Here is an 11,152-nt window from a genome sequence, read left to right as displayed (position 1 = left end):
TGCATTGCTCTTAGATTAAACCATGAGGATGCGGGGGCGGGAGGGAGGGGCGAAAGGAGGAGGATGTGCCTTACAGAAAGCTCCAAGACAGCCTGACGAAAAGAGGAAGTACCAGAAATTCTCCTCTGGCTCAGGGAATTATGTAAAGACACAGAGATGGGGAGGCAGGTTGGGAGACAAATGTGTCCTGATCTCCCATCTTGGGGCTAAAGTCTTTCAGGTCGAAGTTCTCTCTGATAGCTTGAGGAAGGCTAAGGCTCCTGTTTCGGTCTGTAGGGGACGAATGTCTCCCAGGGTGCCCTGTACGAACTCTGGGCTCTCAGCCCTCATGAAGTACAGAAAAGACAAAGAAGTTCCCATAAGCCCCCAAGGGACGAAGGGGAGGTCACTGAGAGTCTGGCTGGGTAGCAGCCAGAGAAGGTTGTCACTGTGCAGTGAGACTGAGTGACCCAAACCAGGGTCAAAGAGGAGTCACCCCCACATCTCAGGAGTACCAGTGCCAGCCAGAGCTGAGGAGGAGCCACGTGAGCAGGGAGGACCTCTGGGCCCCAGGCAAGCAGGGAGAACCAAAAACCAGCAGGAACCAGTCCTACTGGGTCCCAGTGCTTGAAGTCACTTAATCCTCCATAGCACCATCTTGGAGAGGAGGAAACTGGTAAGGAGAGCAGGGAAGAAAGGAGTGAGTGAGTCCCCTAAAGAGAGAATGTTACTGAAAAGATGTCTTCAGAGATTGGATTGGATTGAATTCATTTTTTTCCTCCAGCATCCAGTGGGAGCCAGGGTTGGTGCTTGAAAGGAAAATCACATAAATTATAGAAAACAGTGAAGTTACCGTTTCTTGGCATATCTCAATCTAGTATGAGCAACAGGTGATTCTAATTCAGACACTATGAAACTATGTCAAAAGACTGAGGGAGGTTCCAAGTAGGGTTTGCTGCTAGATCTAGAACATGAGAACCAGAGGGGACCCCAGAAATCACTTAATCTCTGGTATTTTCCTCTGTTTGTGCCTTATCTGATGGCACCCATGTCCTTCCTCCTCCAGCCCATGATCCAGCAAACTCCAAGTACCGCAAAGATGGCATCACTTTGCCATATGCATTATTTGGGAATTATAACTTTAGGATCTATTTTAAGCGGCTGTCACCAAGCCATTGGCCCCAACACACATAATCCAGAGAAGCAGCACTCAGGAATCAGAGCTGTAGCATATTTGTTCTGTAGGTCAGAAGGCAACCCTCGTTTTATTAAAACGTGTACAGGGAATTGGGAAGGAAAAGGACCACACAGTGTGACAATGTACACAAAAGCCAACGCCACATCCAAGCTCCACTGTCCTGGGCTGTCCCACAGGCAGCTCTTCGGAACTTGGTCAGGCTGGACCTGGAAGAGAGCTCACGAAGCCCAGATCTCCTGGTCAACCCTCTCTGGATCAGAGCTGACCATGACATTCGCACCACTGAAGGGTGGGTGAGGAAGGCCACCAGGTTGGTTGAATGGGGACATTTTCTTTGCTACTCATTATAGTCTTTTTTGAAGAAACTCAGTTCTTGCAAGCAGCTCTGGTGTCTTCCAAATGGTCCGAGCAGTCAAGGAGGCAGTGGCCTACCAGAGCCTGAGCTCCATTCATCCTCCACAGAGCTTTGTCCCTGCAATCACAAGCCCTGGCCCAGCCAAATTCACGGGCAGAGTCACACTTCAGGTCCACATTGCCTCGTGCAACACATGTTCGGATGGACGCTTCTCAACGGGCATGAGGCTCATTTCATGTTTCTCTCGATCCAGTCTTTAAAAGGCAGCACTTTGGTAAAGGCCGTGTAGAGGCTGTGGCTGCAGGTTTTGTCGTAGCTCCAGCTGACCAGCCCCACCAGGTGCCAGCGCGGCTCAGGAGACGCCCGTCCTGGGAAGGACACGGCCGAGATGCCCCCTGTCTCCGCCGTGCAGATGTTGGAAGGAGCGGTGGGGTCCCGGCCGGCACAGAACATGTTGTCCGTGACGCTCACCGGGATGCCGTGGTCTTCATGCTGCTCCTCACACAGCAGCGAGTCCACCACCCTGACCACCCCCGAGCGCAGCGTGTCGTTCTTGAAGCCGGGGCTCCTCACATCTGCCAGGACGTTCCAGCCGGCCACGGTGATGCGGGCCTCCTGGAAGGAGGTGCTGAGGTCCCGAGGGGCCGCGAGGCAGATGGGCTGGACGCGAGTGCTGATGCGAGCCTTGTCCAGGAGCTTCAGGACGGCGACGTCAGCATCCAGCAGGATGGGGTCGTAGTTGGGATGCAGAATGATTGCAGAAATCTACAAATGCAAGGAACGGACAGCGATGGTGAGCAGCCACCTCCACGGTGAGCAAGAACAGGCAAGCCCTGGGGCTAAAGCATCAGAAGATGCTAGGAGACAGCTGCAATTATTGGAAGATACTTTGCTCGAGGGATCATACAAAGCGATTGCTCTATTTCCAGGGCAGCAAACTGAAATGCTTATTTGGCCTGGCAGGTGGTGTGAAATAAGTGAAGTGGACAGGTGAGGCTGCAGAGAATGAGTGTGCACACCCCACCTAAAGTGGGCAGTGGCAGCTCTGCTGCAGCTGACCACTGCCACGCAGAAATGGGGCCAGCATTCCAACTTTGCTGGAGAACGTACTCCAGATCTTTATCGGAAACCTCCTGATTTTTCAATGTTGGCAAATAACTGATTAAAAAATATCTGTTAGCACTATCAAAACGCAAACCTCTACAGGCTACCAGTTTGTGACCTCTGCCCACTGTAAACATTTCGTTTACCCTCAAGCCAGTAAGATAGAACTATACCCAGAATGTTCCACAAGACTATTCCACAAAGTCTTCCCTGATTGTCCCCTATCCTTGCTGATCATTCTCTTCGATGGGGGCCTCTAGGAGCTTACATCTGTGATACTCTGTAACATCTTTATGTACAGGTTCTATTATTTCAACTACATTTGGGCCCATTTCCTCAGGGCTTCTCTTGTTTCAAATTAATCACAATATACTGGTCTGTGTCTTCCACTAGCCTGTGGACTCTTCAGGGCAAAAACCATGCCTAATTCAGTTGTGTATCTATTCCCAGTGAATGGCATACTGTGGGAGCTCAACAACAGATGGATGGATGGATGGATGGATGGATGGATGGATGGATGGATGGATGGATGGATGGATGGGTGGGTGGATGGATGGATGGATGGATGGATGGATGGATGGGTGGATGGGTGGATGGGTGGATGGATGGATGGATGGGTGGATGGATCAATCGATGGATCAAAGAATGGACAGATGGACAGAAGGATAGGTGGACGAGTAGATGGAAGAGAGGGAGGGAGACAGGCAGGGAAAGAGAGAATATGATAAATTGATTAAGAGTATCTCCGAAAAAACCTCTCTATGTCCTCAGAGTCCACCTAGTACTGCCCTAAACATAATAGGTAACTAACTTTTGATGACCACAATGATGATATTTGTTACTATCTTGTTTTTTAAAATATTAAAGGGAAAAAAGACTCCATAGTCTTTCTAGTATCTGTCAATATGAAATGAAATACACCTGCTACATGCCAGGCTCTGAGCTGGGTGCTAAAGTGCCAAGGCGACAAGACAGACACAGCCACCACCCTCCTGGTGCTGGGATTCTGCTGAGCCAGGCACCCACTTTCCAAGCTGCAGCCTCTCTCACCCGCAAGCTCTGGATGGTCTTCTCATCTCGGTCATCATCCCGGTAGAATTTTCCCAGGACGACTTTGAGGTCGGCCGTCTTGATCACGGTGACCTTCCCCAGGTCAGTTACACAGTGGGCAGCCACCACCACGGTGCGTTCATTCACCAGGGCGCCGCTGCAGACCAGGAACCACGCGTCCTTGTGCAGGCTGCCACTGTGCACCCCGCTGGCCCTCCTGTAGATGGCCGCCTGCCATGGCCAGCGTGTCCCCTGGGTCTTTGGAGCAGTGATGTTCTCAGTTTTCCCACAGACTATGGAGAAAGCACCAGCTCAGTAAGATCAACCCAGACCTTCCCATCCAAAGGGGAATATATGTGACTCAAGCAAAAGAGCAGGAATCTGGAAAGCTGGGCCCCATGTGTGTAATGACCAATAAGCATCTAGCCTGTTTTTCTTTTCCCTTAAACATTAATCAACAACCTTGCCACGGTTGGCTATAAAGTCTAGGGTTAAGATTGGAGGCTTCCAATCCCAGGCACTTACTATCAATAGGACTTTGGGCAAGCTGCCTACTCTCTTAGAGACTCAGCCTTCTTGCCTGCAAAATGGATGCAGTAATCACTTGTCTCATAGGGGTCTTGAGGAGACTGGATGAGATGATGTATATAAACAATTAAACTCAAAATGTCATGACTATCATTATAAACATGACCACAGTGAATTAAGCCATAACTGCTATCATTTGACAAAGAGGATGGGCAAGGTAGCTTAGTATGTACAAGACCCTATTCCAGACATTTCCACATATTACCTCAGTAATCATCATCATAATCTTACGGGTAGTTAATACCTCATTACCTAATTAGTAATAATTACCTGTTTAATACCATCGGATGGTGAGCATGAAAACAAGGGTGAGGACAGGGAAACCAAGAAGACCCATTTAACTCCTTCCCCACTCGGTGTTTAATGACTGCTCTATGGTTTATCCAAGTAAATATGATAGAATTATCCACAAAAAAGTATGCCCTGCTTCCCAAAAAATTCATCTAAGATTTAACAAGTTAATTTCTCCTGGGTAATAATTTTAAGCCAAAGGAAGGAAGATGTAACTGTGGAATTTCAGATATCACCAAGCAAGGGAAAGTACTGGAAGACCATTCCTTTGGACAAGGAGCTTTTCCCAAAGTCTTCAACAAGGTTAACGGCTTGTCCTAAGCAGCCATGGAAGATGTAAAGTGCTCCAGCCTAAGGACAAGGTTTGACTCACTAGGGATGCAGGACGGGGCACGCCCACTCCACTTCCCGGTCCTCAGACACGTCCTCCGGCTGCTGCCCAGGCGACGGTAGAAGGGCGAGATGCACTCGTACTGGAGCTGGGTGTGCAGATGTTGGTACCCGCTGGGCAGGTCTCCAAAGGGAAGGGCTGGCTTCTTGGTGGGGGCGCCCTGCAGTTTCTGCTTGCTGAAGGCTGATGAGTACAGCTGGTGTAATGGTGTCTCCCTGCACCGGGGCACACGGGCCCAGAGAGAGAGAGGGGGAGGGGGGAGAGACAGTCACTGCGGTCCCTTCAGTATCCATGCCAATCCCCATGTAGATATCTGGTTACAGAAGAAAAAAGATGGCTCTCTCATTCTCTGTTTCTCTCTCTCTCACACACACACACACACACACACACACACACACACTTCCCCTCTAACACTGAGCAAATCCGCTGCACACGCCAGTGTTCACTGTATTCCTCCATTTCCATTTCTGGCATGCCTCCAGCTGCCTAGGATTTTAACCAAAGAGGATAATATCTGGCATAATAGCTGCCCTCCAAAGATATGCTATACACGTGCACACACACAAAACTAATTGTGAAATTAAACAGGAAAGGAAGTTAATTTGAATGAGAGAAATCCAGGCATATTTTTTTCTCTAACCATTATCATAATGGGGCAATATTAGGAATTGACTCGAACTGAACTGTGTTGATACAGTAGCTTGATTCAGCAATTAGCAGATGTAATTAGTACACCTCAGAGAATAGAACTTTCTCTCAGAGAACATTGACTGGGAGAAATATGGAGCGTTGTGTGTAAACGGGAAAAGGCCTTTCAACTGAGCCCTGAAGTTGAAGCCGCCAGAGAGCCCTCGGGGATTCTTCGAGGAGATACACGCACACTGCGTAGCTTGTGTTCATTTTACATCAGTGCATACTGACCATTACCTGAAAAGTTAGAATTCCTCTAGGAAGGATGTTTTCATCTCTGTTTATTGTGGAGAAAGGAAGCCCAGCGAGGAAAGTGGGAGTGCCAGAGGGCACAGGGGAAGCTGACGGTACCCAAGGCAGGGCTCACCAGTCACGATTCCCACCTGAGGTCTCTACCGCGCCAATTTAACATCACCTCAAGAAATCTATTTCACGTGTCTGTACAGTGCTTTGCTCAGAGCATATATTCCATTCGCATTGATGTTTTCGTTCAACAAATCGTTAGCTCGTGTTTAGAACCAGGTCTGCAGTTCGGGGAGCTTCTGAGCTTGAAAACAAGTTCACCTTTTGTCCCCTGAAGGTCTACACTGCCTTTCAGGGTTCCCGGGTGAGCCTGGCTGCTGGAGACAGGCATAGCCCCACTCCAGCAGCCCGTCTTCCAGAAAGATCCTTAAAATCAAGTTTTAGGCTTGCTTTCTCATCCACGTGGGACACCTGGCACCTAACCTCCCATGATAATTGCTTTAAAAATGCGAAGCCCCGGGCCTGCCCTGTGGCTTAGTAGTTAAGTGTGCGCGCTCCCCTGCTGCACTGCCGCACCGCTTCTCCGGCCATGCTGAGGCCGCGTCCCGCATACAGCAACTAGAAGGATGTGCAGCTATGACATACAACTATCTACTGGGGCTTTGGGGGAAAAAATAAATAAATAAAATTATTAAAAAAAAAAATTGCGAAGCCCAGTGGTCTTTTTCAGCAGCTCAGGGCCTCCTCTACCAGACGCCTCCTTGGGAAGAACAGGTCTGTCCCGCTTAGTGGGGAGTGCAGCCCAGGTAAAGCATAAAGACCAGAAGAGGGGGCAGAATGTGGACTCCACCGCCCTGCTCCCCAGGAAATGCCCTGCCTGGAAAGGGAAAGACAGCCTGGAAAGGGATGGAATGCGACAGCCAGAGTGAGTGAGAGATTGTTGAATATCCAGATTTAAGAACATTTCAGGTCACTTGATTGGGGTCAATCCTAGTCATTGGGATTCACTGTTACTATTTCTAAAAACAATAGCTACCACGGACAGGTGTTGCATGTGCAAGGCGTTTTGCTAAGGTCTTCACATCAGGCTTAGCTAAAGCTTAGTGCATAAGGGAGCAGATCCTGGAAATTTCAGAGCCCGAAGACCCTGGATTTGCATCCTGGCTTTGCCACTTCTTCTAGCAGTGTGACCTTGGGCAAGTTACTTGACTTCTCTGAGCCTCAGTTTACCCATCTGTAATAAAAACAGTAATAAAATCTATAACAAAATGGTAATAATAATAATAATTGATGATGTAAGTGGTTAAGATTTGGTGCTCTCGCTGCAGCAGCTGGGGTCCGTTTCCTGGTCAGCGACCCACACCACAGGTCTGTCTTGTCACACTGTGGCAGCTGCGTGTAGCTGTGAGGCTGAAAGCTATGCCACTGGGATTTCAAATACCAGCAGGGTCACCCATGGTGGACAGGTTTCAGCAGAGCTTCCACACTAAGACAGACTAGGAAGAAGGATCTGGCCACTCATTTCCGAAAAAATCGGCCATGAAAACCCTGTGAATTGCAGTGGAGCACTGTCTGATACAGTGCCGGAAGGTGAGAGGACGGTGCAAAAAGACCGGGCAGGGCTCCGCTCTGCTCTACACTGGGGCAACAGGAGGCAGAATCCACATGACGGCACTAACAACAAAACAATAATAATACCTACCTCAGATATTGTAGTGCGGATTAAATGAGCTAATACGTGGGAAGCACTCATAAGTGAAACTGGCCCATAGCACTTAATAAATGGTAGCTGTCAGTGTCCCATTTAGTCCTCACAACAATCCCCAGAGACAGATGTTACTATGATTATCCTTACTTTTCAAAAGAGGAAACGAAAGGCTCAGCAAGTTTAGGAACTCACCCAAGAAGACCCAGCACTAAAGAGAGAGAGACAAAGCCAGGTCTTGAGCCCTTGTTTGTCAATCCAATCCACTCATTCCTTCCATATTTTTCAGGTGCCCACTATGTGGCAGGCACTGTTCCAGGCAGTAGAACTTCAGCATGAACAAAACAGAAAATGCTCCCGCACTTGTAACTTTTTTTTTTTTGGTGTGCAGGGAGGAGACAGGAATCGAACAAATAAACAAAAAATGAATGTATGTAAGACAAGAGGTGGAGATGGATGCTAAGGTGAAAACAAGATCTCTGTAAAGGCCAGGGAGCGCCGGGGAAAGAAGTCAGCTGGGCGTCGGGGTGGAGGCGCGGGTGCTATTTTTAAAAGGAGAGTCAGGGAAGCTCTCTCTGCCAGGTAAAAACTGAGCAGAGAACTGAAGGAAGCGAGGCATTAAGCCTCATTGAACTCCAGTGGAAGCAGGTTCCAGACAGCAAAGCAGAATCGTGCTTGGAGGGAGAGAGGGGAAGTGTGGTACCTGCAGCTGGAGCAGAAAGTGAGGAGGAGAATGGTGGGAGGTGACACAAGAACAGTATCGCTACGAAGGAAGAGGAGGAGAAGGAGAAATGGGCCTCTTCTCTCCCCACTGGGTGGTCCCACCTCTGTCTTTCTAGGAGAAAGGCTGGGTGTCCCTGAGGGGTCACACCCTTCATCAGGGCTGGTCATTTGTCTGTAGTTCCTGGGCCCCACCAGCCTGCCTGATCTGGTTGGTTACTACCAAGAACATCTTCCCCAGCCATATCTGGCTGCTTTTGGTAGGAATGCCATCTCCCTAGAAGCTGCCATAATACATACAAAGTAATTTCAGGAAGATTCAAGTAGTAAAATCCAGTTCCTCAGAGATCATATTAAAGTCTTGTTTTCTGCCAACCACCTACTTTCCCACAATCCAATGACATCTGTACGTCTTCCAACAGTTGCTACCTCTTGGCTAAAGGCAGCTGGCTAACAAGCCTCCATCTAACAAGCCCGTTCTTTCATGGCCAGTCAGCACAGAGTGTCCCTAAGAAACCCCAGATTGTCTTTGGCCAAATGCGAGTAGGGAAAGGGGGTGGGAGGGGACCATTCATTCGCCTTTATAGCAGAATCCAGGTGTTTCAACCTCACCTCGACTGAACCTGCATTGGAAGAACTCTCCGTCTCACCAGGTCCGAGATCTTTGGTTCTCGGCAGGCTAGAAACAAAGAGATGATGCTGCATAATCTTTCTCCATGTTAACCGTTCACATCATTCAGTTCAGATTCACACCTGACCACCCTTTCTGGACACCAAGTACACATGCCTCCCTCTGAGGCAAGACATGTCAGCCAAGCTTGGACAGCTCCCTTAGCAAAAACGCATGCTGCCTTTCACCTAAATTGACAGCCCCCTCTGAAGAACCCAAGTAGAATAAACACCTCAGAAAAGCTGCTCCACCTGGGTGATTTGGAAGAAGGGCAGCTAACAGACTAGGGTTATCTATTCACATAAATATTAATGAACTTGATCAAAATGAGTCGAAGAGAAGGTTCTAAAATATAGCCCAACATAGGGAGTTACAAGGTTCTCATTTGAAACCAGACAGCAGTGTCAACCATCGATAAGTCTTGGGTAACGGATTCCACCATGTCCTTTCTCTGCAATGAAGGCTCCTAATAATCATTTGAAGGCAACTCAAAGCCCAGCTTGATCTTGTTGAAGTCTTTCTTTCTTCACAAGTGAAAAGGAGTCCTCCCCAACTCATTTTCCCAATCAAGCAGCCAACATTCATCTAATTAGCAACTAGGGAACATTGGTTGTATTAATTTGTAAGAGAAGAGTTGACAAAAATCTCCAAGGACATGCGTAACACCATTTCCATACTTAATGAAACCAAGAATCAGAGTCTGTCCTGGTGGAGACGAAGGTCGCTGCTGGCTAAAGTCTCAAGTGATTTATTCCTTTCACAAACCATTCTCTTTCATTCCTTTTCCCATGATTTGGGTTGTTGACAAACACCCACAAGAGAAGTGGAGGATTGAGGCAATTATCTGGATAATCTAGGCCAAGGACTGCTTTTCTTCCCAGGAAACAGCCAGATAGTTGTGACCTGCCCCCCAAATAGAGGGCCTGCTGACCTGGAGCAACTAGTGAAAAACTACACATCCCCACTGCCAAGGGGTAAGGTCCAAACTTGTCATACAATATGCCATTTCATCTGGTCCCAAACCACCTTTTTAAGTTTACCTCCCAGATTCCCAGATTGCCTCACTTTGAGTTTATGTGATTCTTTGACTTCTGCCTATACCTCTTTTCTTTTCCTTTGTCTTCCGACTGGAATATCCTCCCAACTCCTCTTCATCTCTACACATCCTTCCCAGCCTCCCAGACTGGCTCCAATCCTACTTGCTTCATGCAATGGTCCCTATTTCAGGCAATACTGATCACTCTTTTCTCTGAACATATATCACTCATCTGTTCCTATACTCTGCCTTCAATGTTCAACAGTTTACTGTCTTTTAAAGATGTTTTTAAACATCTTAACAACTCAAACTTCCCCCCACATAGGCTGGCAGTGATGATGTGTCTATTTTGTTCTTTTCTCTCTTGCCCTAACTTAATATTGCATAGAGAGTAGATAAATGAAATGATATAAATGCATGTTAATTGCTTCAACTCTGTCCTTGGGTTTGCCTATATAAAACTCTGCCCTGTCATCTCTCCTAAACTGCTCCGATAACTATACCAAAACTCCTCTTAATCAAATCAGGATGTTGTGATTAGGATAAGCAGGTCCTTTGGAAGTCCAAAAAAGAAGCAAATGTTTTTATGGAATGGTTTCCAACCTAAGAGGAATATATGGTTCCAGTGAGAACTTAAGAGAGAAAGACATTTTTCCAGAGGCTCAAAAACATATATGAGATCCACCAAAAAGTCCAGCAACTCCATCCATTTCTATAGACTTCAGAAACATTTGCAAGTTACCTTTTATGCAGATGGGCTGTTTTCCAGACCACTCTCCATTCTGCTGGCAAGTTCTCTTCTCATTGCCACTGAGAACATATGAGTTGTTACAAAAGAAAGACACTACAGTGCCAATTTTTGCATAGCGCCCATTGATAAGCCCAGGGCCTCCTGTTATTTTCTTGTACCCATTGACTGGGCCTCCAGGGTCTGAGCAGTTTCCTTCTTCAAGGACTAAAAGAGAAAATAAAAGAAAAGGAGAGCTAGTAAAAGTCTGAAGCATTCCATTTTAGAATTGAATCTTTTCGTGTTTCATTGAATTAAAAATGCAGTGATGTGGAGCCTGCTAACAGTGAGGCTCCGAGGAATTCCCAAGAGAAAACTTATACTAGAAAATGCATGTATTAGACG

The 11,152-nt window shown here is 47.4% G+C and overlaps 1 protein-coding gene across 1 annotated transcript in view; it reads right to left on the bottom strand.

Moving 5' to 3' along the window:
* Positions 1-1,224: 1,224 nt before the first annotated feature.
* The window catches only part of PAMR1 (peptidase domain containing associated with muscle regeneration 1), a 71,471-nt gene continuing 61,543 nt past the window's right edge, over positions 1,225-11,152 (bottom strand). The window contains exons 7-11 of the mRNA XM_058527660.1: positions 10,763-10,975; positions 8,927-8,993; positions 4,939-5,171; positions 3,687-3,979; positions 1,225-2,297 (exon numbers count right to left, since the gene is read on the bottom strand). Of these exons, the coding sequence (XP_058383643.1) occupies positions 1,761-2,297; positions 3,687-3,979; positions 4,939-5,171; positions 8,927-8,993; positions 10,763-10,975 (1,343 nt within the window). The 3' untranslated portion in view covers positions 1,225-1,760. The remainder of the gene's footprint in view (positions 2,298-3,686; positions 3,980-4,938; positions 5,172-8,926; positions 8,994-10,762; positions 10,976-11,152) is intronic.

Source organism: Diceros bicornis, chromosome 31 (assembly GCF_020826845.1).
Source record: "Diceros bicornis minor isolate mBicDic1 chromosome 31, mDicBic1.mat.cur, whole genome shotgun sequence".
Taxonomy (NCBI): domain Eukaryota; kingdom Metazoa; phylum Chordata; class Mammalia; order Perissodactyla; family Rhinocerotidae; genus Diceros; species Diceros bicornis.
Note: the sequence above shows the minus strand (reverse complement) of the source record. Positions and strands in the feature narration are given on the sequence as shown.